The 27102-nt window shown below is 45.2% G+C and overlaps 3 protein-coding genes and 1 non-coding gene across 5 annotated transcripts in view; 3 read left to right on the top strand and 1 right to left on the bottom strand.

The window, feature by feature from the left end:
• The first annotated feature begins 780 nt into the window (after positions 1-780).
• LOC139020188 (U6 spliceosomal RNA) lies at positions 781-883 on the top strand. The gene has a single exon (XR_011473209.1). It is a non-coding gene; the product is annotated as a U6 spliceosomal RNA (small nuclear RNA).
• Positions 884-11399: 10516 nt separating this feature from the next.
• On the top strand, positions 11400-24677 carry NRBP1 (nuclear receptor binding protein 1). Of its 2 annotated transcripts, XM_070428898.1 has the most exons (19): positions 11400-11504; positions 14440-14669; positions 14853-14975; positions 15167-15268; positions 15884-15973; positions 16099-16139; positions 16502-16596; positions 17101-17124; positions 18094-18177; positions 18344-18402; positions 18568-18666; positions 22318-22450; positions 22852-22957; positions 23099-23149; positions 23243-23378; positions 23545-23598; positions 23686-23749; positions 24005-24060; positions 24142-24677. In XM_070428898.1, the coding sequence occupies exons 2-19, from the start codon at positions 14460-14462 to the stop codon at positions 24244-24246; spliced, it is 1632 nt and encodes a 543-aa protein (XP_070284999.1). In that variant the 5' UTR covers positions 11400-11504; positions 14440-14459; the 3' UTR covers positions 24247-24677. The 2 variants fall into 2 exon arrangements, with proteins under 2 accessions (XP_070284999.1, XP_070285000.1); XM_070428899.1 differs by lacking the exon at positions 17101-17124.
• Positions 24678-24754: 77 nt separating this feature from the next.
• KRTCAP3 (keratinocyte associated protein 3) lies at positions 24755-26372 on the top strand. Its single transcript, XM_070428901.1, has 7 exons — positions 24755-24850; positions 24992-25176; positions 25258-25317; positions 25488-25694; positions 25816-25950; positions 26057-26169; positions 26292-26372. Exons 1-6 carry the CDS (start codon positions 24823-24825, stop codon positions 26162-26164), a joined length of 723 nt encoding a protein of 240 aa, XP_070285002.1. The 5' UTR covers positions 24755-24822; the 3' UTR covers positions 26165-26169; positions 26292-26372.
• A 60-nt stretch (positions 26373-26432) lies between these two features.
• Positions 26433-27102, bottom strand: part of IFT172 (intraflagellar transport 172) — a 34259-nt gene continuing 33589 nt past the window's right edge. The window contains exons 47-48 of the mRNA XM_070428896.1: positions 26791-26882; positions 26433-26583 (exon numbers count right to left, since the gene is read on the bottom strand). Coding sequence (XP_070284997.1) covers positions 26494-26583; positions 26791-26882 — 182 coding nt within the window. The 3' untranslated portion in view covers positions 26433-26493. The remainder of the gene's footprint in view (positions 26584-26790; positions 26883-27102) is intronic.

Raw genomic sequence — 27102 nt, forward strand, 5'->3', positions numbered from 1 at the left:
CCGCTGCGAAGCCTTTGTGAAGGCAGAAACCCCACCAAACTTATCGCTGTATATCTCAGCACCCCGAGCACGTTTCTTTTATGTGCTCAACAGTATTGAAATATTTGTTGAATGAATGAACAGCAAGGTTTTCCCCCTGAATGTGACAAAAATTGGTGGAGCCAGTAGCCGGAAATGGTGTGTTGGTGGGAGGGTGCTAGTTTGGGGAGAAGAAGGTGGGTTCTGTTTAAGGTGACAACTGGATGTACAAACATTGAAGATACTGGGTTGACGTTAGACGATGAGGGTAGAGGAAGATGTTAATTAGGCCTGTGGTGACTTACATGAGATCTCTGACAAAGGCAGTGTAAAAAGAATACAAGCTTTTTTTTTTCCTAAGAATGAAAAAAAGCATGAGTTTTGATATATATTACCTATGTGGTCTTTAACAAAGTTACTGATTCTCAGGTTCAGTTCCTCATCTATAAAACACAAGATCTACTTTTCCAGATTGCTTTAAGGATAAGAGGAGCTGAATATAAAGTGTGAAGTTTGCATTGTTGTATTATTATTCAACCAAAAGACAGCCATATATTAAGTATTCATAAACATATACTGTAGTAAATGAGAGAAATAACATTAAATTATTAAATGATGATTACACAAAAATAGATTGCCTGAAACAAAATGGAAGAAAAATAGACACGGGAAAAGGTGGAAAAGAAAACATGACTGAAGGAAAAAGTGAGGTACTTGGAGGGCAGTGGTGTCTCAGAGAATGGAAATGAAGATACTAAAGGGGTGCTCGCTTCGGCTGCACATATACTAAAATTGGAATGATAGAAGATTAGCATGGCCCCTGCGCAAGGATGACACACAAATTCGTGAAGCATTCCATATTAAAAAAAAAAAAAAAAAGATACTAAAGGAGCTCCTGGAAAGAGATGGGAAAAGAGACAAGAATATGAAGATTATCCTCAGTCCATCCCCATTTCCCCAAAAAACGTTACAGTACACTTCCAAGGACACAAAGTTTTCATGCTTTGGTAGGGAGCAAAAACAATTTTCTTTATATTCACCATCATATTCACAGATTGATTTTCCTGATTCTATCTTTGTGAGTTTCAAAATCTGATTAATGGAACATAGTAACAGAAGCAGCTCCCGAACATATACATTAGGGGATGCCCAGAATAAAAAAAAAAAAAGGAAAAAAAGGGTCTGTAAAACATACACCCAGTTTATTCCACAGCAAGGGATATAAAGGCGTGGGATTGGTTTGTTGTGATAGACAATAACTAAATTCTGAGCATTTGGCAATCCTTTACACGTTACATATTTAAATCACTAGATTGCTTATGTTTTCTTGCCTCTCAATTGGTCAAACATTGAAGATAAAACTTAAACATAAGATCACTCAAAAATATAAGGTGCTCATCTAGATCATCCAAAATATGCTAATATGCTTATATTATACAACTTAAAGCTCAAAGTTTTAAAATTCTCATGGAAGCCTCATAGTGCCTTGGAAATACAAGACCCCCAGAGGGGAACAGACCACAGATTTGAGAAACTCAACCTTCATATGGAAGATGTTAAGTGAGGAGAGAATGAGAAAAGAGTAATTGGAAAGTAGGTCCTCCCAGACTCTCCCCATTAACCCAGACTTTTCCTGGGGTTTCTAATTCTGTTTTTGACCCTTCGTATACTTCCTTCACATCCTGTTTCTGATGACATGATACTAGTCATAAAATATTGCCTTGGAAGCACAGCAGTTTTGACACTATATATCTTCCTGTGTGTGATTGTAGGTGAAAGATGTGTCCAGGGAGCAGGGGCAAACTGTGGGGGCAAGATTTAGGGTTAAGAGAAAAGGAATACAGATATTTTAAAGTTACCAGAAGAGAGAGGGGAAAGAGTCTATTTCTGAAGTTCTGGACTAAGCCATACTACACTTTGTTTTCATCAATAAATGAAACTTTTTAAAAAATCAGTTGCTGTTTTGTATTTCTAGAAGGCAAGACATAAATTCATTTTGAAGCAGTCTTCCTTTTCTGAAGGATATCACCAGAATGGGCTGTCTAGACATACATGAAAGAAATAGTCACTTTTATCCTAAAGATAATTGTGAAATGACAATTAACCAAAATTCAGATGTTTCAGACTGAGTTGCTGGAGTTAATTTATGTATTAGTAATATAAATTACGTCTTTCGCAGGAATGTGCCCTTGAAGGAAAACAGAGATCATTTCTTTCCCTTAAAATGAGAATATAGACTGGAATGTTTCTTAAAATCCTTGTTTTCAGGAAAACCTATGTATGTTTTTATCCAAGTGTTTGCTCACAGGTGTTCACAAAACTGGAGCCACCCTCAAGAGTGAGTGCCAATCTTATCTTCACTCCTCACGTAAGTCCACAGACTGGCCTGAATCACTGGCATCTCACAAAGTGGTGTTACATAAAAGCCAAATTATCCCAAGTTTGGAAAGTACCAGTAACTCCTGGGATTGCATCAAGCAGGCCAAAGTGAAGGTGAGTTTTCCCCCCTCAGGAAAAGAAAGCCCCTCAGTCAGATACTCTAGAAATAAGCAGGCCTTGAACTGGAAAGGAAAGATGCTCTCTGGTCCCAGCATTAGGATTCCCAGACGTGGCAGTCTGGAGATTCCTGGTGAGGAAAGCGGGCAGGCTGAGCTGGCTGCCTTACCCGGAATCTGAAGTATGGCCGCGTCTAAGTGGCAACTGTGGACTACCCTCTGTTTTTAAGGTCTGTGCCTCTGTGTCTTGTTAAATAGCCAGGACTAAGCTGAGCTTGGAGAATAAAGTGAGGAGATCTATGTTCATTGGGATGGGGCCATGTGCAGTAGGCGGTGGCAAAGTTCAAGAGTAACAGTGGTTAGGAGCAAGGACAGCTGGCAAAAGCAATAGTAATTTCTAGAGAGGTTGTGTGGCACACTTAACCATTCCTTAGTGATTCCTCAAAGTCCTTTGTAGGAGAACTCCTTTGCCATATTGGCTGCTAAGAACTGAGGACACACAGGTTCAGTCTGCCAGATTGGCCCAAGAGAACCATAATATTACTTAGAAAAGTCCTGCTGCTTCTTATAGTTATCAGGAGGACAAAAGTTCTTAACTGAGGCTCATGTTCAAAGAAACAAATGACTTCACATTTGTAATTACTTGGCTCTACAATTTGCTAGGGACTAAAGAACAAAAAGAGCAATAAAAGGAAACCTGCCCATTGAATCCTGCTACCTCGCCCACCAAAATAGCTTTCTCTCCAATGAAAGACTGTTCCGCCCACTCCTTTTAAATGGTTCTTTCTTCAATTATGATATGATAGTTTCCTCATGTATGTTTTAGCTCAATGCTCAGCCAAAACCTCAAGATCGCTCTGCAGAACTCGATTGTTCTCTCTCCGAGTAGCTCCATCCTTTCTGGTTCTCTGCCCTGAAAATGTTTGCCACCTTGGCCTCCCTAAACTCCAAACTCTTCTCAATGCAGTGAGGTTGTCAGGCTTTGTTTGGGTTTGCTCTCTCTACAAAGCGGCCTGAAAACTAGACAGTACTCTGAGGATACACTTCATTTGTTTCCATTCTCTCAGGGATCATCATCCAGTGCTACCCTTTATCCAAATGTCTGAAAACTATTGCTTCATATATTATGTCCAGTTTTCTGGATGATTAAGGCAGGAGGGTAAATTTCATTCCTGTTATACCATCATGGCCAGAGTGTAAGTTTTCCCAATCAGTTTTATAAATTGTTTATTTATAAATCTGTCTTTCAGTGAGATTGTGTGGGTGCTTTTGAAAAATATCTTAATTATTTCTGCTATATCAAATGTATTTTGCCTTCATAGAATTCTAGGTTTACAGTGAAGTCTTTTATCAGTCTGACTGCTGTTTCATAGGTAATCTGTTTTTTTTCTCCCATCTCTGATATCTTTTACAATTTTCTCTTTATCCTTGATGTTATATAAATATCACTATGATGTGCCATAGCATGTGCTTATTTTAGTACTAAAAGCTTACTTTTAATATTTGAGGACTAATGTCATTCATCAATACTTTAAAAATCTTATCTGTTTTCAAACTGTTTTATCATCATTCTCTTTATTTTCTTTTACAACTCTCATATGTTGGGGCTCTCAATCTATTATCCCCCTCTCCTAGCTATATACTGTATATTCTTGTGTCTTCTCTCCAATTATACCCAATTTAGAGTTCTTATTAACTTTTTATTTTCACTATTTTGTTTCTCTTAGTCCCAAACAAACCAGGCAAGGAGTTCCTTTACTTATTTTGGAGAGGGCTTTGTCACTCTCTTCCCAAGCTTGCTCCAAAAAATAAAAAAGTGTTCTTATCTGATTCTCTCTTTAGTTTTCTCGTTTACTCTCTTAATGTTCTCCCTGAAGAGTTTCCTCTTCTAGAAGTAAGAAACTTTGTAAAAATAAAGATTAAGTTTCAAACTGAAAAGCCAGAGGTGAGGTTAAAGGAAAGAAAAATAACACCTATGTTGGAAATGTTCAACTCTTACTGTTAAAAAGTGACATAACTGGCAGTGGAAAATCATAGGATTTATGGTCCAATTTCCTTTCTTCCAAGACTGGTGAGTCAGAAAAAAGGACAGTTGGATCTTCTCTGGACTATTCTTTCCTCCCTTTACTGCTGGTTGAATTTCTATTCAATTTCTGTCCTTTAAAACCAAGGTCAGACAGTCATCAGTCTTGTCTGAGAAACCTTATGAATTAGTTTCCTAAGGCTATTATAACAAATTGCCAGAAACGTGGTGGCTTAAAACATCACAAATTTATGCTCTCACAGTTCTGGAGGTCAGCTGGCTGAAATCAGCATCACTGGTTTAAAGTTACGGTGTCGGCAGTCCTGGTTCCTTCTAGGGGCTAGGAAGATGCCGTATTTCCTTGCCTTTTTAGCTTCAGGAGACAGCCTGCATTACTTGGCATCACTCCAGCCTCTTGCTTTTGTGGTTACATTTCTCTTCTGTAGTCAAATCCTTCTGCCTCTCTCTTTTATGAACACTTGTGATTACATTTAGGGCCTATCCTGATAAGCCAGGCAAACCTCCCCATCTCAAAACCTTCATCATATGCTAAGTCCCTTTTTCAATATGAGGTAGCATTGACAAATTCCAGAGATCAGGATGTGGATATCTTTGGAGGCCATTAGCCTACTACATCTTCTCAGGGAACTTTCATCTAAAAAGTCAATCATGTCCTTCTCTATTCAGTCTATGGAACTTTATATGTACTTCTGTTGTTGCCCTTGTAAGTATTTGTAACTTTTTAAAAAGCTTTTTTGTTTTGTTATTTTTCTTTTCTTGTCTGTTTTTTTGCTTTGTTTTGTTTTGTTGGGTATTGTAGCTTTTTTTTTTGTTTAAAAGATATCTTCCCAAATAAAGATAAACTCTTTGAGGACAGGAACTTTGTCTTATTCATTTGTTGCCCTACTACCTGCCTAGCCTGGTGCCTGGTACATATTTGGCATTAAACAAGTATTTGTTTAATTAAATTTAATTTTGCTCTCTTATTCAAGCCTTGAAATACAGCGATGAGATGTGAAATAAGGGAGTCTTAGACCACTAGTGCTAGAAAGGATCCCTAAGCCTTTCTTTACAGTCTGATCTGTTTTTACAGGAAATAACTTTAGATTTGGGAAAGTTATCTTTATTACTACAACAAAAGTAAACTAACTATATGAAATCAAACAGAAAAGGTTTATATTAAGGTTTTTAGCCCAGGAAAAGCTGTAGAATGACCTGATAATTATTTTAATTGCACAACATCCCTGTGACATAAGACGTATTACCTTTATGCCAGTAAAACACAGAACAAAATACATAATAAATCTGATTTTAACATAATTGAATGCAATTGTGGGAATCATATAATTTCAGGTGAATTCTTAATTTAGGTGGACTGTTTGTTATTTTATTATTTTATTCCCCTATGGCCCTATTATGTTTATCTTAGAAGTTGACTCAATTTCTTATGACATGACAGAGGTATAGAGCTAAATAATGTTCCCATTTCATAACTTAAATAATGAAGCTCAGAGACCTAACTTATGAGGCGATATTACAAGGAATCATTCCTAGACAGGGATAAACCAGGCTATTTGCATCAGAGTCACCTTGGAAGATTCTGAGACATACAGATACTCAAGACCCGCCCCCCCCCCCCCCCCCCCCTCCAGTTAATCCAGGGAAGATCCTGGGAATGTGTATGTTTTAAGTACCTCAGATAATTCACCATTATCAAGAAATCTAGGATTCTCTTAGTTTGAGGCTCTGCAGAAATGTAAATGCCAAGCTTGAGGCAAAGGAGTGTTTCCTTTGATTATGCCTTCATTTTGGAAAGAGGCTCTTTTCCAAGAAAGGATCCACATCACATCCCTAGAGGGATGATCACATTAGAGGCACGATTACTGAATTTCGTATTGAAGAAGAAAAGCTTAGAGCAGAAACCCAACAGATTTGCCAATTGTCTTGATCTATGAAAACCAAAATCTTGAAAGATTCTGGACAGTTTTATTGAGGAATAATTTTCACACTATTAAGATTCACTCACTGTGAATTCTTATAGTGATTTTTAGTAAATTTATACATTTATAGATGTCACAATGCAAAGCTAGAGTCCATTGGAAGATGAGGTCAGCAGGTCAATTGGGAAGCTTAGAATTAGACAAACATGGGTGGTCTTAAGGCATTGCCTTTCTTTACAATCATTTAATAAATTATTCAAAAGGTAAAATAGGTATATAAGAAGTCTTTCACCCTGTCTCCAGCCATCTGGCTTTTATTCCCAATAAATTGGTTCTTGTGGTGGATTACTGACTTGCAATAGAAATCTTTAGATAAATTAAGTTTGAAATGACAATGGAGCATCCACTATTATTTTGGCATTTGGGCAAGATGTGCTAGAGATAAATATAATTCAGGTGACATATTGGAAGCTCATCAATGGATATATTATCTAAAGGATGGTGTAGAGAGAACAAAGAATACAACTCTGGGCACATTAATAGTTAGAGGAAAGAATAGAAATTAAAGGTAGGGGAGAGCCCTGGCTGGTGTGGCTCCCTGGTTAGAGTCGGCCTTCACACCAAAGGTTCTCCTGGTCAAGAGCAGATGCCTGGGTTGCAGATTTGATCCCTTGCTGGGTGGGTGTGGGAGCCAACAGATTGATGTGAGATATCAATGTTTCTGTCTCCCTCCCTCCTTTTCACTCTCTCTAAAAATCAATGGAAAAAATATCCTCGGTGAGGATTAACAAAAAATAAAATAAAAATAAAAAGAGAAATTAGGACAAGTTGAGAAAGAAATGAAATAAATCAGTATTATAAAAAGTAAGAGAATAGTTTTAAGAACGTGTTGCTCAGTCCCAACTTCTAATAAAGAGGTCCTGTAGAGTGAGGAATGTGAAAGGATTAGGAGTAGGAGTTTAAATACATGAGTAAAGCTTTAGTAGTGATATAGAGTGGGATTCACATTGTAGGAGATTGGGGAGACAATGGGAATTTCCTAATATACAAAGAACTCTTAGAAGCCAATAAGAAAAAGATGATCAATCCAGAATTTGAAAGGCAAACTGAAGAGTAAATGCCACTGGGCAATAAACATATGAAAACAATGGTGCTGGAACAACTGGACACCCACATGTAAAAAATGAGTCTAGCGTAGCCCGTGTGGCTCAGTAGTTGAGTGTGGACCCATGAACCAAGAGGTCATCAGTTGATTCCTGGTCAGGGCACATGCCCAGGTTGTGGGCTCGATCCCCAGTGGGAGGCGTGCAGGAGGCAGTTGATTGATCGATGCTGTTTCTCTCATTGATGTTTCTATCTATCCCTCTTAGTTCCTCTCTCTCTAAAAAATAACATATTTTATAAAAAAAGAAAACAAATCAAATCTAAGCACAAACTTTACACCCCTCACAAAATTAACTCAAAATGGATCTAGACCTAAATGTAAAGTGCAATACTGTAAAACCTAGAACTTAACATAGGAGAAAACCTTCATGACCTTGGTTACCATGATGCTGTTTTATTTTATTTTATTAGTATTTTTTTACTCCTTACCTGAGGATATTTTTCTTTTTTTTTTAAAAAAAATATATTTTATTGATTTTTTTTACAGAGAGGAAGGGAGAGGGATAGAGAGTTAGAAACATCGATCAGCTGCCTCCTGCACACCTCCTACTGGGGATCTGCCTGCAACCAAGGTACATGCCCTTGACCAGAATCGAACCCAGGACCCTTCAGTCCACAGGCCGACGCTCTATCCACTGAGCCAAACCGGCTAGGGCATGAGGATATTTTTCCATTAATTTTTAGAGAGTGGGAGAGAGAGGGAAAGACAGAAATATTGGTTGCCTCCTTCATGCACCCCAACCAGGGCCTGGGCTGAAGAGGAGCCTGCAACCAAGGTACATGCCCTTGACCAGAATCGAACCCTTTAGTCCTTAAGCCAACACTCTATGCACTGATCCAAACTGGCTAGGGCAGAGAAGGTTTTAAATACAACATCAAAGATGCAACTCATAAAAGAAAAAGCTGGTGTCCTGGCTGGTATGGCTAAGTGGTTTAAATGTCAGCTGTGCACAGCAGGGTCCCAGGTTTGATTTCGGGTCAAGGGCACTAACTGGGTTTCGGTTTCTCTACCCTCCCCTGAGATGCATTTGTTTGGGGAGGCAACCAGTCAATGTCTCTCTCTCATGCGATGTTTGTTTCTATCTCTCTCTCTCTCTCTCTCCTCCCCCTCCCACCCTCCCTTTCACTCTCTGAAAAGCAGTGGAGAATCAACCAAAGGACTTGTATGCATGCATATAAGCCAAACCAATGGACATGGACAACAGGGGGATGAGAGCATGAGGGGGGAGGGGGGAGGGTGGGGGTTAAGGGGGGGATGATGACACATTTGTAATTCCTTAACTAATAAAGAATTTAAAGATTAAAAAAAAAAGCAATGGAGAAAATATCCTCTGGCGGGAGGAGGGAATCAATGGGGGGAAATGGGGGATCTCTGTAATACTTTCAACAATATAGAAAAATTAATCCTTAACTGGTTTGGCTCAGTGGATAGAGCATCAGCCTGTGGACTGAAAGGTCCCAGGTTCAATTCCGGTCAAGGGCACATGCTCAGGATGTTAGATCCTCAGTAAGGGGCATGCAGGAGGCAGCCTGCTGGGGTCCAACCCCAGCAGGTCCAGGGGTTCCCCAAGGTGTGGACAGAGTTGGCGAAGAAGGAATGACACGGAGACAGCCTTCAGTTGATCAGCAGCCTAATCAGGACCTCTAGCCAGGATCTCCAGCCAAGTTCTGTCTAGGATCTCCAGCCAAGTCTTGTCTCTAGGTTCTCTCCCTAGGTTCTGTCTCTAGGTTCTTCTGCCAGGTTCTCTAGGTTCTGTCTCCTGTTGTCTTGTTACATCTGTATTTATACCAGTTGATTTTAATCCTGTCAATTTCTATTCCAAAGGTTAGGGTGTTTCTTATCTCCATTCCAGGGAGTAAAGATTATGTAGCTTAAGCGTGATTATTCTTTTTATTTTTTTTAATTTTTTTATTGATTTTTTTACAGAGAGGAAGGGAGAGGGATAGAGAGCTAGAAACATCGATGAGAGAGCAACATCAATTCAGCTGCCTCCTGCACACTCCCCACTGGGGATGTGCCGCAACCCAGGTACATGCCCTTGACCGGAATCGAACCTGGGACCCCTCAGTCCACAGGCCGACGCTCTATCCACTGAGCCAAACCAGCCAGGGCAAGCGTGATTGTTCGTAGTTAAAGTGATTAACTACCCGCCTGGCACTTAGTGAAGGGGTTTTATTCCCTCCCTAACTTCAGGGAAAAATCCCTACCTGGGGAAACAACCTTTCTCGAAGAGGTGACCTTGGTTAAAACACATAACGCCAAGAAGGGGAGCAAACATATTAAGAACAGTATGCCATATACGCCAGATCCCTTGAAACATATGCTGTGCAGATGTTTCTTCCCTGCAGCGACTGTGTCAAGCAGCAAGGATGGACCGGCTTCCAGCAGCAGCCTATCGATGATTCTCTCTCATAATTGATGTTTCTCTCTCTCCCTCTCCCTTCCTGTCTGAAATCAATAAAATCTCTATATATAAAAAGCCAGCGACCGGAACATCATTCTAGACCGGAATGACCAGTCACTATGACACCCACTGCAGCCATATCTGTGGGTGGTGCCAGCTGGCCAACCTCCCGCTGGGAAAGGTTGATAATGCTATGGCCCAGAGGGAATGGAATGGGAAACTATAAGAATAATATCAACTGATATCTAATGAGTGCGACCCATGGGCCGGGTGATCCAATTGCTTTGGCGCTCACAGAAAGTAAAGGTTAAACAGGAGAGGAGAAACATCTTTTCTTTGAGGTTAGAACAAAGATTTATAATCTCAACTACCTGAAATTGTATGCTAACTTTGGTGGGTAAATCCAAAACAAGGTCCATAACTTCCACTAGATGTCTAACAGTGTTAGAGCTTTCTCTTTCAATGGTAAAAGAATTAAGGAAGGATGAAAGACTGGTTTTTTAAAGTAAGCATTTTGAGGTGAAGAGAAAACGAGAGGCTTTTGCCAGATTCCTTTTTTTCTCTATTTAAGACTGAGAAATTCCCTGTAAGGACAATGAAATGTGGTGATTATGACATTCCCAAGTTCTGATGATGGGTTTGTCCTCCTCCCTCCCTAATACGTGTTTCAAGGCAGAGTGAACTGCTATCCTTCAGGCTTTGTGATTGGTTTTAGCAGAATCCTTTCCCCCCAAACATTTTTGAAGAAGTCTTATTTGATGAGTCTTACTGTTTTGGATTTGACTCTTATCAACTTTCGGTAAATAGCTTAATGTCTCTGATTCAGTATTTTGCAGTTGTCCACTATCATTGAATGATAATTTCAATTTCTTATGAGGAGCAAATGAGATAAACATCTGTGAAAATCTCTGACAAAGTTTTGGCAAATATCAGTGCTATGCAATCACGAAAAGTCAACTATTAATTTTCAGTGTTAATGTGTTCAGTAATTTTTTAAGCTTAGAACTGAAGCTACTTCTTTGGCTCCTTTTGTCTTTTAGTCGGACAAAAACTGTCATGGCGCCTTCGAGAAGAGGGAGGCGGCCTTCCTTTCGCCCCGCGGAACCTTCCGGGGCACCTGGGGTGGACGGAGGAGTGGACAGAGATGAGCCCCAGTTGAGACCGACAAGATCGCAGCCTCGGAGAGGTCTCGGCCGGACAAGCTCAAGGGGAGGAGACGGGGCGGAAAGCGATCCCTGCCGACGACCATCTACCCGAGGCCCCGCCCTCTCCGGCGCCCTTGTCCAATGGAAACCCAGCGGCACTGCGGCACCGCCCCTCTGTTGGTCGGGACGCCGAGAGGGCGGGGCCCACAGTTCGGTTGCGCTGCGGAGCGCAGCTGTGAGGGAGGCTCTCGTATCTACTGCCCCGGAACCTGAGCTGGAGCTGAAGCGCAGGCTGCGGGAAGCCGAGTCGGCAGGTGAGCGCCGAGAGGGGTAGGGGTAGGGGTAGGGGGCTGGGGGTGGGGGTGGGGGACTGGGGCCCTGCGAGACGATGTAAGTGTCGGTCTCCGCGGCCTGGGGCGGTGGGACCCCGGCAGGCGGGTGTCTGGAGGCGGCCCTGCTGACTCGGCGGCCCAGGCCCGGCCCGCGGGAGCCGAGGGGCCCGGCCTGGGCCCCACAGTCCTAGCCGGGCCCTCCGTCACCTCCCCCGAGTGGCGGCGACGGCGGACGGCGGTCCAGAACCCTGCCGACGCCGGGCGCGAGGTCCGGCGTTCCTGCCCAACTCGAGCTGGCGAGAGGCGGGGCTGGCCGCGGGGGCGGGGGCGGGGGCGGCGGGCCGGGCCGGGCGGCCGGCCGGCGGAAGCGCAGCCACGGGGCCGCGCCTGCTCGCGGGGTCGGCGCGCTGACTGCGCGGGGGCGTGGCCTGCGCCTGCGGCGGCGCCGCGGGCCCTCCGGTGCGGAGGTGGCTGCCGCTCGCTCCCCGGTCGGCCTGCTGGTCTGCGGGGCCGGCGTCCCCTCGCCAACACCTGGCAGGGCGACCTGTTGGAGTGTGAATTCCTCCCCTGCGCCCGCGGTGTGTCTGCCGAGGAACCCTGTAGATCTCCGAGGCCCTCTGGGGTCCGATCTGGGGGAGCGCAGCCTAGGCTTGTGGCCTGCCGAGCTGCTGGCCGCGGAGTTGCAATGCAGAGGGGCTGCAGTCCAAGAAATGCAAGTCTCAGAGAAAAACTTTGCAGGGTGATCTACCTCCATTGCTCCGAAATGAACACACTGTGCATCTCGGGGTGGCTGGAGGCGGCGAGAAGACTCCGTTAGGGGCGTAAATGGCCTTTTCCGTAGGTGGTTTATTCAAACCTCTGAACGATGCTGGACAAAACTCCCAGTGTTGCAAAGATTTCTTCAGCAGGAGGGGGAGTGCTGGGGGGTCTTGGCATTGCCTTTATTTTGCTGCTGGGGAAAGATTGGGGAGGGAGAGGACAAGCACGTTCAAAGGGCATCCTATGACTGATGAAAGTTTGGTTTTTCTTGTGCCCTTCTGTGGATTAGTAGTCTGTGTTCTGGATCCAGAGGTTTCTTGAGAGTCCATTGGCTACAGGCTTCCAGTATTAGAATTCCACTAGTATTTCCTATTGTAATCTAGCTGGAAATTTCACTTAGCTGTTCAGATTCTGGATATATTCTATATTATAGCTGCTCTAGAAAGGAACCAAAATTAACTCATATTCTGGTGGATTACTAACACATTCACATTATAGCTTTCCTGGCTGGTTGAATAAAATGTTTGATAGTCAAGAACCTAGAAAATAACATAGGGAAATAATATCTTGCCAGATTTTCTCTGTATGCTTTGTTGCTCTCTGGTATTTAGTAGGGTGTTATCTAATAAAAATCTCCTGACTTGAGTTAAAAGTAGTGTAGGTTAGTCCTAGCCAGCTTGGCTCAATGAGCATTGGACTGCAACTGAAGGGTCCTGGGTTCGATTCCAGTCAGGGCATATGGCCAGGTAGCTGGCTTGATCCCCAGTAGGGGGTGTGCAGGAGGCAGCCCATCAATGATTCTCTCTCATCATTGATGTTTCTGTCTCTCTCTTCCTCTCCCTCTCTGAAATCAATAAAAATATATTTAAAAAAACATAGTATAGGTTGGGGAAGAGATGGGCAGAAGGGGGCATTCTCGAGTTCTAAAAAGAAATGAGGTTTTTCAAAAGATTGGTGTTGCTCAGAGATCTGTATTCTGAACTTAGAGGAACAACTCTACTTTCCAGGATAATATTTTCATACTGGAGAGCCCTCCCTGGGGACCAGCACACACGGGTTCCAACTCCTTCACAGCTTTTGTTGTTAGAGAAATGGAATAACAGACCACGGTTGTTCTATGACTATCTGGACAATTAGTGACTTTTAGCTTTTGAGAATTCCTTTTCTTCCAGTAGCTATGTCCCTGAAAAAATGTTATACTGTCTAGTACTTTAGTATTTGTTCCAATAACTACTTGTACTTGAAAGGAGTATAGGAAGGTGGATCCAGTGCCTCAGGGGATGGTGCCTTGGAGCCATGTGAATGAAATGAAAGCTGGAAGCTTAAAGTCTGAGATCTGCTTTAAATTTGTGACTCCATGAGTATAAACATTGTTTTCTTTTATTCATTGTATCTCAAGCACCTAGCCCAGTGCTTGGCCCATAATAAGTGCTTAATACATATTTGTTGAATGAGTGAATGAGAAAAAATGTTGCTACTCAATATCCATTTGCCACACTCACATCACAGGGAAGGTGAGGTCATCAGGGATGAAGTCACTAACCATTGCCTGTCACCTGGCCCACGGGTGGCCTCACCATGGACTGGCAGGCTCCTTGTGTGTGTAGGAGGGATGGATAGTGAATGCCAAGGTTAGTTCTCATGGAGTAAGTCACAAGGAAGAACCCCTGAGGGGTTCACGAGGATAAACTGGCTGAGAGCGCTACAGGTCCAGCCTTTGGGCTGGATAAGTGGAACATTTTGGGGTTTGGAGTAATCTGTTCTGAACGGTGTCCATGTAGCTTAGTTCTTGAGCACAGTGCAAATAGGGCAGATGAGGATTCAAAGGGAAGGCTATTGAGCAAATATTTGCTGAGAAAACAATGGGCCCCTGGTTTTGCTGTTCATTTGGACTTTACTAAGGATGCATTATTGCCATCAATCTTGTCTTTGCCACTCTTGGGTGGGTCATCTTCAACCAAACTAGCTTCTCTTCTCTAGATTAGGAGAGTAGTTAAGGCTTCAGTGTTCAGACAGGACTGTTTCTGCGTTTGGATTTTAAGGAAACAAAGGAGGTATGTTTTTTCTTTTTAATCCCAGATGAGGTTTTTAGGATTAAATCTTTATAGATCTATCCTGACTCTGCCTTCTTCATCCATCCTTGCCCCAACCAATGCAGGCCTGAGTGTTTGTTTCAGCATGTCGGAGGGGGAGTCCCAGACAGTACTCAGCAGTGGCTCAGACCCAAAGGTAGAATCTTCATCCTCAGCAACTGGCCTGACGTCAGTGTCACCTCCCGTGACTTCCACAACCTCAGCTGCTTCCCCAGAGGAAGAAGAAGAAAGTGAAGATGAGTCTGAGATCTTGGAAGAGTCACCCTGTGGGCGTTGGCAGAAGAGGCGAGAAGAGGTAAGGTGATGGAAGTGTCACTTTTAGGAGAGTGAATTCTAAGAGGTGAGAAGTAGAGGGGCAGATTCTGAAAGGTACAGACCAAACTTCAATAGGTCAGAGCCTTGGTGAAGATGATCATATGGAGTATTAAAATTGGGGGTTCATGAGGTAACTATAATTACCTTTCATTTGAATTCTTAGGTGAATCAGCGGAATGTACCAGGTATTGACAGTGCATACCTGGCCATGGATACAGAGGAGGGCGTAGAGGTTGTGTGGAATGAGGTACAATTCTCTGAGCGCAAGAACTACAAGCTGCAGGAGGTAGGTAATGGTGAAATGATACAGACTATCTATGGGGTGTTAGAATGCTGGTATTAAAGAGGAATTGGTATTGGGAAGCTGACTAAGGAGAGTATGTTGGGGTTAGATCATTTTGGGGAGGGATAGGGAATGGTTTTTCAGGATTACAATGATTTCTAACCCAATAATCCCACTGTCACCCTTGCTCCCAGGAAAAGGTCCGAGCTGTGTTTGATAATCTGATTCAATTGGAACATCTCAACATTGTTAAGTTTCACAAGTATTGGGCTGACATTAAAGAGAACAAGGCCAGGGTAAGAACTTTTTCCTGCGCTTACTGCAACAAACTAGCTACATTTATTTTTACTTACATCCAGAGAGTAAAACAAGATAGTTTTGAAACAGAGCTGGAATCAATTGGTATGGTGATGAGAGTAGGGCTTTGACTACCACCAGTGCCTTTTGTCTGGTTATAGATGGGGCAGAAATGAGTGAACTTTTATTTTCTCCTTCCCATACATAGCTCAGTAGTTTTCATTATACTACTAGATGTCGGAAGTGGCCCTTACAGGCATGGCTCAGTTGATTGAGCGTCGTCTGTGCACTGAAGGATCGCTGGTTTGATTCCCAGTCAGAGCACATGCCCAGATTGAGGTTCGGGGTTCCTATAGGGGGCGGGGCGGGGAGGGTGTCAACCAATTGATGTTTCTCTCTTGCTCTAAAAATCAGTAAAAAACATATTTCAAAAAAAGAGATGAATTCCCAAAAAACATTAAAATAAAATTTAAGGAAGTGGTATTAAAACAAAAAAGACAAACTTAAAAAACAAAACCAAGCTTCCAAATTTATATACATGTGGTGTTTGTGTATATAAAGGCAGGGGATCATTTCTGCTATAAAGCTTTATTGGTGTGCTTTGCCTCTTCTAGGTCATTTTTATCACAGAATACATGTCATCTGGTAGTCTTAAGCAATTTTTGAAGAAGACCAAAAAGAACCACAAGACTATGAATGAAAAGGTATGGAGGGAGAACAAAGTTTTAAGCTGGTTTGGGGGTTTCAAAAATTTTATGTTAATTATAAAGCTGATCAGGAAGGGGGTTGAGAGAGGGATCACTGCTGCCCCTTGCTCACTCTGTTCCAGGCTTGGAAGCGTTGGTGCACACAAATCCTCTCTGCTCTAAGGTATGTAGGGTCTGGTTAGTGTCTTTCCCGTGTCTCCTGATTTAGTTCCTCCAAACAGATTTCTGAGCACTATTCTGCTGTTTCTGCTGCCTCACCCCACTTTCTTTTAGTCATATCCTCTCAAGACTAGGCCCCCATGAGTCTTTTAACCTTCCTAATGCCCTAAACACCATACTGTCTCCCAACTCTTTCTCCTAGTGCCTATCCAGCTATTTAACTCCTCAGGCAAAATGGAGATTCAGAGAGTGGGGATTATCTTTGTGGTGACCAGGAGATCACCAGCCCCTTGCCCCTCTTAACCCCTGGGTTCCCCCTGCCCTTAATTTCCCAGTGGCCCCTCTAACAGCCCAGTGCCCCCACAGCTACCTGCACTCCTGTGACCCCCCCATCATCCATGGGAACCTGACCTGTGACACCATCTTCATCCAGCACAACGGACTCATCAAGATTGGCTCTGGTGAGGGGAGGGAGAGGTTCTGGGCAGGGGAGCCTCGGGATTTTGGGAACCATGGGGGTAAGACGAAAGGAATGGGGAGAACAGAGCAAAATTCTGAGGTGTGGGCTGGTGATAAGAGAAAGGACCTTTCTAGGGGTAATTCATAGGAGAGGCCAGTCAGTAGAAAGGGTGTAGGGTCTAATCCTAGTTGTACAGCTTTTTGGAGGGAAACGGGTAAATACAGAGAATCACAGATCTTGATAGGAGGTTGGGAAAGGGCAAGAAGAGATGGGTGTAAGGTCTAACTTGAGCCTCTGGGGCTGGACCCAACCAAAGGAGGTTCCAGGCTGTGCCTGCTGTGAGTGTCTTCATTTGCTGTGTATCTGTGTGCAGTGTCTAACATCTCTGTGTGCCGTGTTTGTGTGGTATTTGCGTGTCCATTTGTCTGGGGCTTGGCTGCTCCATCGCTCACAACTTTTCTCTGTTTTCCTCCCTCCCGCTTACGGGCTGCTCTGTTCCCAACAGTGTTTCATAGGATTTTTGCTAATGGTGAGAGCTCCCTCTGCCCCACATGGGGCTCTGTTTGTGCTCCTTCTGCTCCTCTTTGCGGCTGCCCAGTGCATGCAGTCGTGGGAGCAACCCCTATTCTCCTACCTCCCCTGCCTAATTACGCTTGCTTGGCTTCTGCCCTCCCAGTCGTTCAACTGCTTGCCCTTCCATAACCTGCTTGTTTCCTATGGACTTGCCTGGCTGGCCACTTACATCCTAGATTCTTATTCCCCTCATCATCAGGCTGGTTCCCTAAATCATACTGTGCTCCCAAACTCTGTGACATGTAGTCATTGTTTATGATTTGAGTGAGTCCAAATTGGGCCTGACCCTGGTTCCTCGTTCAGCTCTGTGGCAGGCAATGCTGAAGGATAAGGGGATAGATAGAGCAGGGGTCTAAAATTTTTTGTGGGTTAAAAGTGAAAGTGACTCAAGGATATTGGTTCAATTTTGAGCTATTTCTGAGTTTTAGACAGCAGAGGTGGGCAAGAAGGAGGCTATCTATTTGGTTGTATCCTTCTTATCTTTTAAGTGTCTCAGGTCTCAAATGGTCCTAGATTAGGAAGGGCTGCTGGTATTTTATGCTGTTTGCAGGGTGGGTGAAAGAACTACATCAAACATTTTCCTGTGATCAGGGATTAGATGTACCTGGGCTATGGGGAAGGTGAACAGGTCACAAGTGAATTTTTCCTTAGCCCGTATTGCTCCTTGATTAGCCCAAAGCCCCATGAACCTGTTAGTTTAGTATGGAACCTTTGTTGCAACTGAGTTAGGGACCTTCGATGAGAAGTGGTAGACTGAGAAAGGGGAGGTAGGTGGTGCTCCGGTATAGTCTGTAGTTGATGGGAAAGGGTTTGTGCCTTTTGAGGGTTGGAGACTTCAGGAGAGAATTTGGCTTATGGGGGCCTCTCTGGAGTGCGACTTCTTTGTTCATGGTGGTTAGATTGTGGGTATCTCCCCTACTCCCAGTGGCTCCTGACACTATCAACAACCATGTGAAGACTTGTCGGGAAGAGCAGAAGAATCTACACTTCTTTGCACCAGAATACGGAGGTGAGGCATTCTAGTTTTTCTGCCCTCTCCCCTCCCTGTTTTCCACAGAAATAACATAACTGAAACTGCTAGTCCTTCTCTACTGGCATACAAATTTTTTTAAAAGGCATTTCTGCCATGCCCTGCTCCCATCCTTACTCACCAAAGCCTTCTCTGTTTCCCTTAGAAGTCACTAATGTGACAACGGCAGTAGACATCTACTCCTTTGGCATGTGTGCACTAGAGGTGAGGAAACCACACCAAGGAGGGGTGGTGGTGATGGAAAGGGGTCAAATTAGAAGATGGAAGGGGAGATGGAGGGAGGACAAGTAAAGTACTGGTCTTGAGGGAGTGACTGGGAACACTGAGGTTCTGAGTTCTCCACTTGCCTTTTTATTCCCCTTGCTGCAGATGGCAGTGCTGGAGATTCAGGGCAACGGAGAGTCCTCATATGTGCCACAGGAAGCCATCAGCAGTGCCATCCAGCTTCTAGAAGACCCATTGCAGAGGGTAAGAATCTTCAGGGTCATTTCCTCCTTAACAGACTTTCGAAATGTCTTCAGTTTTTCTTCCATTCTACCTACTGGGAATGTGCTCTCTTATAAGAGCGAGCGAACATAACCAGAAAGGACAGGCAAAAACAGTAAACACTTCCCTATGTGGTGACTACCATGTGTTTTGTATATACACATAGTTCAGGATTTATGAAGGGTAATATTGGGGTTAAAGGTTATGCATTAATTCAGCATGGAGGTAAACTAATTTGATGGTTACCTCAGGTAATTGGTATACACTCTAAGACACGGGTAGAGAACCTTTTTTCTGCCAACAGCCATTTGGATATTTATTTATTTATTCATTTATTTATTTATTTTACTGTTGTCAATTTCTTTTTTTTTTTTTAATTAAATCTTTATTGTTCAGATTACATTTGTTCCTCTCCCCCCCCCCCCATAACTCCCCTCCTTCCAGTTCCCGCCCCACCCTCCGCCCTCACTCCCCACCCACTGTCCTCATCCATAGGTGCACGATTTTTGTCCAGTCTCTTCCCGCATCTCCCATTCCTCTTTCCCCCCCAAGAATAGTCAGTCCATTCCCTTTCTATGTCCCTGATTCATTATAATCACCAGTTCATTCTGTACATCAGATTATTTATTCACTTGATTCTTAGATTCACTTGTTGATAGATGCATGTTTGTTGTTCACAATTTGTATCTTTACCTTTTTCTTCTTCCTCTTCTTAAAGGATACCTTTCAGTATTTCGTGTAATACTGGTTTAGTGGTGATGAACTCCTTTAGCTTTTCCTTATCTGTGAAGCTCTTTATCTGACCTTCAATTCTGAATGATAGCTTTGCTGGATAAAGTAATCTTGGTTGTAGGTTCTTGGTATTCAGCACTTTGAATATTTCTTGCCATTCCCTTCTGGCCTGCAAAGTTTCTGTTGAGAAATCAGCTGACAGTCGTATGGGTATTCCCTTGTAGGTAATTGAGTCTCTTTCTCTTGCTGCTTTTAAGATTCTCTCTTTTGTCTTTTGCTCTTGGCATTTTAATGATGATGTGTCTTGGTGTGGTCCTCTTTGGATTCCTTTTGTTTGGGGTTCTCTGCGCTTCTTGGACCTGTAAGTCCATTTCTTTCACCAGGTGGGGGAAGTTTTCTGCCATTATTTCTTCAAATAGGTTTTCAATATCTTGCTGTCTCTCATCTTCTGGCACTCCTATAATTCTGATATTAGTGCGCTTGAAGCTGTCCCAGAGGCTCCTTACACTATCTTCACACTTTCGGATTCTTTTTTCATTTTGCTTTTCCAGTTGGGTGTTTTTTGCTTTTTCGCATTTCAATTCTTTGGCTTGATTCTTGTGCTCCTCTGGTCTGCTATTGGGTATAATATTCTTTATTTCAGTCCGTGTATGCTTAATTTCTAGTTTCTTTATCATAGCATCGAGGGTCTCATTAGTTTTCGTGAGGCTCTGCTCAAGTTTATTGTAAGCCCTCAAAATTGCGTTTTTTAGCTCCATATCCTCCATTTCTGTCATGTTTTTTTTTCTCCGCATCTTTTATGCTTTCTTGGTGCACCCCCTTGTGGTCTTTGTGCGCAGTCTTGTTCTAGTTAAGCCTTAATTGTTGTAGTTAATACTAGAGGTATTTGACCACCAGGCCGACTGGCTGTGAGAATCAGCTGTGTGGAAAACTTCTGTCCTCTGGGGAGGTGCTAATCTAGCCTTTGCCTGAGGCGATCCGGCAAATGGCTCTGCGCAGGGCTTGGGCGGGGCGGGCTCAACAGGGCAGGCGGAGGGAGCAGTTATGGCTGCTCTCAGTCCCAGCAACCGCTGCAAACCTCGGAGGGACCGTAGCCAGACAGTCCCGCTTCTCCTGTTTGAGTCTGGGTCCCTAGAGACTTGCCCAGATCTGGAGCTCAGAGTCTGAGACTCCCTCCTGATTGAAAACTACAACCGCGCCCTCAGCCACCAGCCCGCTTTGCGCGCGCACCTCCGCACCTTTAAATTGTCCACACTGCGCCTCCTCTGAGCCTCGTAATGCTGTTGTCTTTGCTTCTAGTTGAAGAGTCTCTCCTCAGCCAGCCTTCCTGTGGTTCTGGTTGATGTCCGTTCCGTCTTTTAGTTGTATTTTTGAAGTGGTTGTTTGCGGCAGCAGTCTCCGGTGTTTACCTATGCCGCCATCTTCCAATTTCCCATTTGGATACTTATAACATCATTCATGGGTCACACAAAAGTATCAACTTAAAACTTAGTCTGCTGTATTTGGTCAAACATTTAATTAACTCACCCCTAATGTCTTGGCTCTAAGACATCTGTCTTGATATATATATATATATTTAAATTTCTTTATTGATTAAGTTATTACATATGTGTCCTTATCCCCACATTACCTCCCCATCCCCCCCACTCATGCCCTCACACTCCAGTTATCTGTGTCCATTGGTTAGGCCTATATGCATGCATATAAGTCCTTTGGTTGTCTTGGTATTTTTAAATAAATCAGTTTGAATTTGATCAGTCATTTGGGGATACACACACACACACACACACAGTTGACCTTGAACAACGCGGGGAAGGAGTACCAACCCCCTGTGCAGTCGAACATCTGCGTATAACTTTTGACTCCCTAAAACTTAAGTTATCCCTTGGTATCCACAGGGGATTGGTTCCAGGACCCCCTGTGGATACCAAACTCTGGGGATGCCCAGCCCCCTGTATAAATGGCATAGATCAATGCATACTGTCTGCCCTCTCCAACCACGGATTGAAAACAGTACAGGTATTTATTAAAACAAATCTAAGTGTAAGTGAACCCATGCAGTTCAAACTCATGTTGTTCAAGGGTCAACTGTAGTTTTAGGTAGGGAAAGTGACCTTAAATAATGAGCTAAGACTTAAAGAATTATAAGGATTATGAGTCAGTAGATAAACTGCAGTAAGGGGAATCAGGACAGGAGTGTCCATACAAGGATAGTTTGTAGCTCATTACATTAAGTGTGGAAGGGAGAGAAATGAAAGAAGACTAATGGAAATTCTTGAGGCTAGTGTGGAATAAGTTTCCAGTTCAGTGTTAGGGGTGGTGTGTTCAAGGGAAAGATTAGGAATATGACATTATGGGCCTTCAAGATTGAAAGGAGGAAAAGTTGATAATCAGGGGCCCTATGGAGATGGAAAGGGGTGACTTAGAAGAGGCATGGGGAAATCCAGTGCATTTGATAAGTGTAGTGGACAAAGGAAACTGTGGTTCTCGGCTCAGGAAATTAAAAGACGGTGAATGTTATTGACCACAATGAATATGTTTGGGAAGAGAAAAGATAAATTTGGCAAGGGTTGGAGAAGATAAGTAGGCAGTGAGTTGGGCCAATAAAGCAGAGAGGTAGGAAATAAGGAAAATAAGTTTGAACTGTAAAGAAAAGAGAAAGCTTATGGTTGGAGAGCAGAAAAATAATTATTAAAACCAGAAGGGCAGTGAATAATACCTTTTATATAATACCTTATAAATTTAGTTCTCAAAGCCCTTTCCAATAACATTTAGCAATGGGTTCCCTCAACTAGTGTTGAGCACCTAGTATATACATACAAAGCCCTGTGCTAAGAGAGAGAGAAAACACAGTGGGGTGCTTGCCAAATGCCTGTTCCACTTCCTTGTTCCCTTTTCCAGGAATTCATTCAAAAGTGCCTGCAGTCTGAGCCTGCTCGCAGACCAACAGCCAGAGAGCTTCTGTTCCACCCAGCACTGTTTGAAGTACCCTCCCTGAAACTCCTTGCTGCCCACTGCATTGTGGGACACCAACGTGAGTCCTGTCGGCCCTCTTAGGAATTTTCTTCTTATCTGGAGCCTTATAACTATCACTGGCATGCTATCTTTTCTCTTCTGCTTCAAAAGGGATTCTTTTTTTGTTGTTAATCCTCACTAGAGGATATTTTTTCCATTGCTTTTCAGAGAAAGTGGAAGGGAGTGAGGGAGGGGAAAGAAGGGAGAGAGAGATACATACAGAGACAGAGACAGAGACATCGATTTAAGAGAGACACATCGACTGGTTGCCTCCTGCAACCCTTTGGTGCTGGGCCGACACTCTAACCACTGAGTACCCAGCCAGGGCTAAGGGATTCTTAACCCCCCAGGACCTCTGTACCATCTAGGACATTAGTCTGACTATCCCTGTATAACTTCTCATTCTGGCATGCCCTCCAGACATGATTCCAGAGAATGCATTGGAGGAGATCACCAAAAACATGGATACCAGTGCTGTACTGGCCGAAATCCCTGCAGGACCAGGAAGAGAACCAGTTCAGACTTTGTGAGTAACTGAGAGGGTCTGAAAGGGGCAGATTGGTCACTACCATCCTGAGGATTCTGTCAACCGTCCATTCTTTGGGAATGGTTGAATCTACTGTTTTGCTTGTTTCATTCCTTCCATCATCTGTCTTTTCTCCTCCAGGTACTCTCAGTCACCGGCTCTGGAATTGGATAAATTCCTCGAAGATGTCAGGTGAGAGGGGAGTGAGGCGGCTTTCTGAGGAAGCAGGGGTGGGCGTGCTAAGGCATGCACAGAGCCCACGTGACTTGTCTGATCTCCCTTTAGGAATGGGATCTACCCCCTGACAGCCTTTGGGCTGCCTCGGCCCCAGCAGCCACAGCAGGAGGAGGTGACATCACCTGTGGTGCCCCCCTCTGTCAAGACTCCAACACCCGAACCAGCTGAGGTGGAGACCCGCAAGGTGGGGCTCTGTGGGTATGGATGTTGGTATGGTTATGGTGGGAGAAGAGGGCATCTCAAATAAGGCTTTGTCCTTTGGAGAAAAGAATGTGCTTCTGCTCCCTGGCAACCATGTCACTCCCTGGTCCCTACTCTAGTAACCAACCCTCTCTGTCCCTTCTCCCCAGGTGGTGCTGATGCAGTGCAACATCGAGTCAGTGGAGGAGGGCGTCAAACACCACGTAAGGCTCCGGTCCGGGGCTGCGTGGGGTTGGGTGGCCAGAGGGTGGAGAAGAGGAGCCTCATTTTCTGACTGTCCTCTTCCCCAGCTAACGCTTCTGCTGAAGCTGGAGGACAAACTGAACCGGCACCTGAGCTGTGACCTGATGCCAAGTGAGTCTCTCCTTTCCCTCCCAGGATGGGAGTCTGTGAGCCTTATCTGTGAGGGGCACACTCAGGGGTGGGGAAGGTGACAGGGCAGTCACGCACCGACTTACACGAAGTGAATATATCAGCCCCTAAAATTTAAGTCTGATAGTTTTGCTTGTATCACTCTTTCCCAGCCAGAGTAGACTGACTGGGGCTCTTGGAAGGGCTCCGTGCCTCTCACTTGCACCGTGTACTCACGCTCTCCTGTTTCTCTGTCAGATGAGAACATCCCTGAGTTGGCGGCTGAGCTGGTTCAGCTGGGCTTCATTAGTGAGGTGAGGTTTCTGCCTTCACCTGCGGGGCTGCCTCCCTGCCTCCGTTCCTCTCAACGGGTCTCACTGAGCTTTCTCCCTCAGGCTGACCAGAGCCGGCTGACTTCTCTGCTCGAGGAGACCCTGAACAAGTTCAATTTTGCCAGGAACAACACCCTCAACTCGGCCGCTGTCGCAGTCTCCTCCTAGAGCTTACTGGGGCCAGGCGCTGACCTGAGCTGTGGCTGTCGCTGAGTGCGGCAGCCTTCCCGCCCCTTCCCCCCAGTCAGTATTACCCTGTGAGGCCCCTGCTCCTTTGTTATCTAGGAGGGCTTTGGGGCGCCCTGGTTCTGAGCATCACCCCACCCCTTCCCCTTCTCTTCCTCCCTCTGCACTTTGTTTACTTGTTTTGCACAGACGTGGGCCTGGGCCTCCTCAGCAGCCGCCTAGTTGGGGGCTAGTAGCTGAACTGCCGGCTCCTGCCCAGCCTGTGTGGAGTGGGGGCCCACGGCGCCGGGGGAGCTGACTATACAATCCCGCTGGGGCGGAGGGGGCGGGAGAAGGGTGGTGCTGCAGTGTGGCCCGGGGGCCATTCAGTTCGCCTCAGTTGCTGCTGTAATAAAGTCTACTTTTTGCTAAAAGCGTCCAGTGTGTCTGCGCCTTCCCGGGAGGTGGGGCGGGCGCGGAGGCGGGGCCTCCAGGTGGTGCTGGGGCGGAACTGGCCTGCGAGCGAGGGCGGGGCTGCGGGCAGGTAGAGCTGCCCGGCGGCGGGCGCGGAAGGACGCGATGAGGTGCTGCCGCCTCTGCAGATTCGGTAACTCGGACCCCTGGGCTCTCGTTTTCCTGCCCCCGCCCCCCTCAACCAGTCCCACGGCCCCCGGTTAGCGTGGGTGGTCGCGCGGGGCTTCCCAGTGCCTCTCCGGACTCAGCCGGCCCCTCCCCCCGTGCTCCGCAGACGCAGTCCGGGGCCCTCGGCGGCTGATGCGCGTGGGCCTCGCGCTGATCCTGGTGGGCCACGTGAACCTGCTGCTGGGGGCCGTGCTGCACGGCACCGTCCTGCGGCACGTAGCCAACCCCCGCGGTGCGGTCACCCCCGAGTACACCACCGCCAATGTCATCTCCGTGGGCTCCGGGCTGCTGGTGAGCGCGGCGGGCGGCCGGGTTGTGGGCGGGCGGGCCACAGAGCGCATTCCGGGCCTCACTCGGCTTTGTGTCTTCCAGAGTGTTTCCTTGGGCCTTGTGGCCCTCGTGGCGTCCAGGAATCTCCTTCAACCACGACTGGTGAGGGTAGTTTATGGAGTTTTAATGAGGGGGCCTTGAGTCAGGGAAATAGGGGCTGACTCAGCTTCATCTTTAAGTGGGGAGGAGACCCAACTAGAGAAGCCCAGGTGTCTATGGTCAGTGGGAGCTGGGCCACTCCAGGCCGCTCACCTGACCTTCTGACTCTCCAGCACTGGGCCCTGCTGGCGGTAGCTCTGGTGAACCTGCTCTTGTCCACCGCCTGCTCTCTGGGCCTCCTGCTCGCTGTGTCACTCACTGTGGCCAATGGTGGCCGCCGGCTTATTGCCGACTGCCATCCAGGACTGCTGGACCCTTTGCTACCGCTGGACCAGGGGCCTGGACACGCTGACTGCCCTTTTGACCCCACAAGAATCTATGTGAGTGTGTTCTCAGCTTTTTTTCAGTCCCCAACGCCTGGGCCTGCCCCTGTAATCACCCCAACTTGCCACTCTTGCCCTACTCCCTCTTAGTCCCTCCATCCTCCTCTTCACCTTTTAGGATACAGCCTTGGCTCTCTGGATTCCTTCTTTGCTCATGTCTGCAGCGGAGGCTGCTCTGTCTGGTTACTGCTGTGTGGCAGCACTCACCCTCCGTGGGGTTGGGCCTTGCAGGAAGGAAGGGCTACAGGAGCAGGTAAGGAAAATGAACAGGAAGCGTTCATTCAACACAGATTGGCTGTGTTGAAAAGATGCTGACCTATAATTCAGGGCCAGAGTACTAACTCTACCCTCTTCTGCAGCTGGAGCAACTGACAGAGCTTGATTATCCTAAATGTAAAGGGCCGGATAATGAGCAACTACTGGATCAAAATCAAGAAATGCAGGCATCACAGAAAAGTTGGGCTTAGGACAGGTAATGGGCCATGAGGATTGTAACCTGGGAAAGGGTAGGGGCAGGGATTACTTTTAGAACTGCGTCTAGTCCCTTGCTATGCTGCTTGCCCTCTGACCTAGGCTCTCTCTTCTATTAAGCAGGTGCTGATCCAGAGGCTCAGTCCACAGGGCTTTCCACTGACCCCAGGATGATATAAATACTGTAATAAAAGAACTCTTCCACTTGATTCTTATTTGGGGGGAAAGGGCACTGGGTGACCTTAATTAAAGAATACAGTGGTCTCTGTTAGTTACAAGAGTTTAATGAGGAAAGAACTTAATATTCTTCCCTGAGCTCTACCAGTTATTGAAAGGAAAAGCTGGTGCTGGGTATCCCTCCACACCACTCACTGATGAATTTCAGCACATCCTGGCACACTGGGCTGTGCGAGGTCTGTAAGCAAATAGAAAGAACATCAGAGGAACTCATCAGTACTGAGAAAAACATTCCTGCTATAAAGAAAATTAGCTCCATCAGTATGGGCAGCAGGCAGGGTTCAGAGCATGCACCTGCCTTCTTGACAATCCCACCATCCTCCTAGTTTGTTTTCTTTAGTGCTATATTCTCCCTGCCCCATCATTCAAGTCTCCCCGCTCTAACCTTAATAGCCATCAGGAACTTATTCCAGTTGTCCTTGTTAACTGCCGTCCCTGGCCGCTTAAAGTCAATTTTGTTCCTCAGAATGGGGTATCCTGTAGGGAAAGGAAAAAAAGATGAACTGGGGTTTGAGCGGGATTGAGGGGGAAAACAGTAATTTAGGGGTAGGGATGCTCTTGTCTCCTGCATCCTTTACTAAATCAGTAAAATAGTGTTTTGTTTTAAATATGTTTATTGATTTCAGAGAGGAAGGGAGAGATAGAAACATCAATGATGAGAGAGAATCATTGATCGGCTGCCTCCTGTACGCCTCCT

This window comes from Myotis yumanensis, unplaced genomic scaffold (assembly GCF_028538775.1).
Source record: "Myotis yumanensis isolate MYYU_CA2020_CCGP unplaced genomic scaffold, mMyoYum1.0.hap1 SCAF_11, whole genome shotgun sequence".
Classification (NCBI taxonomy): Eukaryota; Metazoa; Chordata; class Mammalia; order Chiroptera; family Vespertilionidae; genus Myotis; species Myotis yumanensis.

Coding starts and splice junctions, on each gene's coding strand:
- NRBP1 (XM_070428898.1), top strand. CDS start 14,460: ATGTCGGAGGGGGAGTCCCAGACAGTACTCAGCAGTGGCTCAGACCCA. Junction 16,140..16,501: donor CAAATCCTCTCTGCTCTAAG/GTATGTAGGGTC, acceptor GTGCCCCCACAG/CTACCTGCACTCCTGTGACC. Junction 23,379..23,544: donor CTGAGGTGGAGACCCGCAAG/GTGGGGCTCTGT, acceptor CCTTCTCCCCAG/GTGGTGCTGATGCAGTGCAA.
- KRTCAP3 (XM_070428901.1), top strand. CDS start 24,823: ATGAGGTGCTGCCGCCTCTGCAGATTCG. Junction 24,851..24,991: donor CTGCCGCCTCTGCAGATTCG/GTAACTCGGACC, acceptor CGTGCTCCGCAG/ACGCAGTCCGGGGCCCTCGG. Junction 25,695..25,815: donor TTGACCCCACAAGAATCTAT/GTGAGTGTGTTC, acceptor TTCACCTTTTAG/GATACAGCCTTGGCTCTCTG.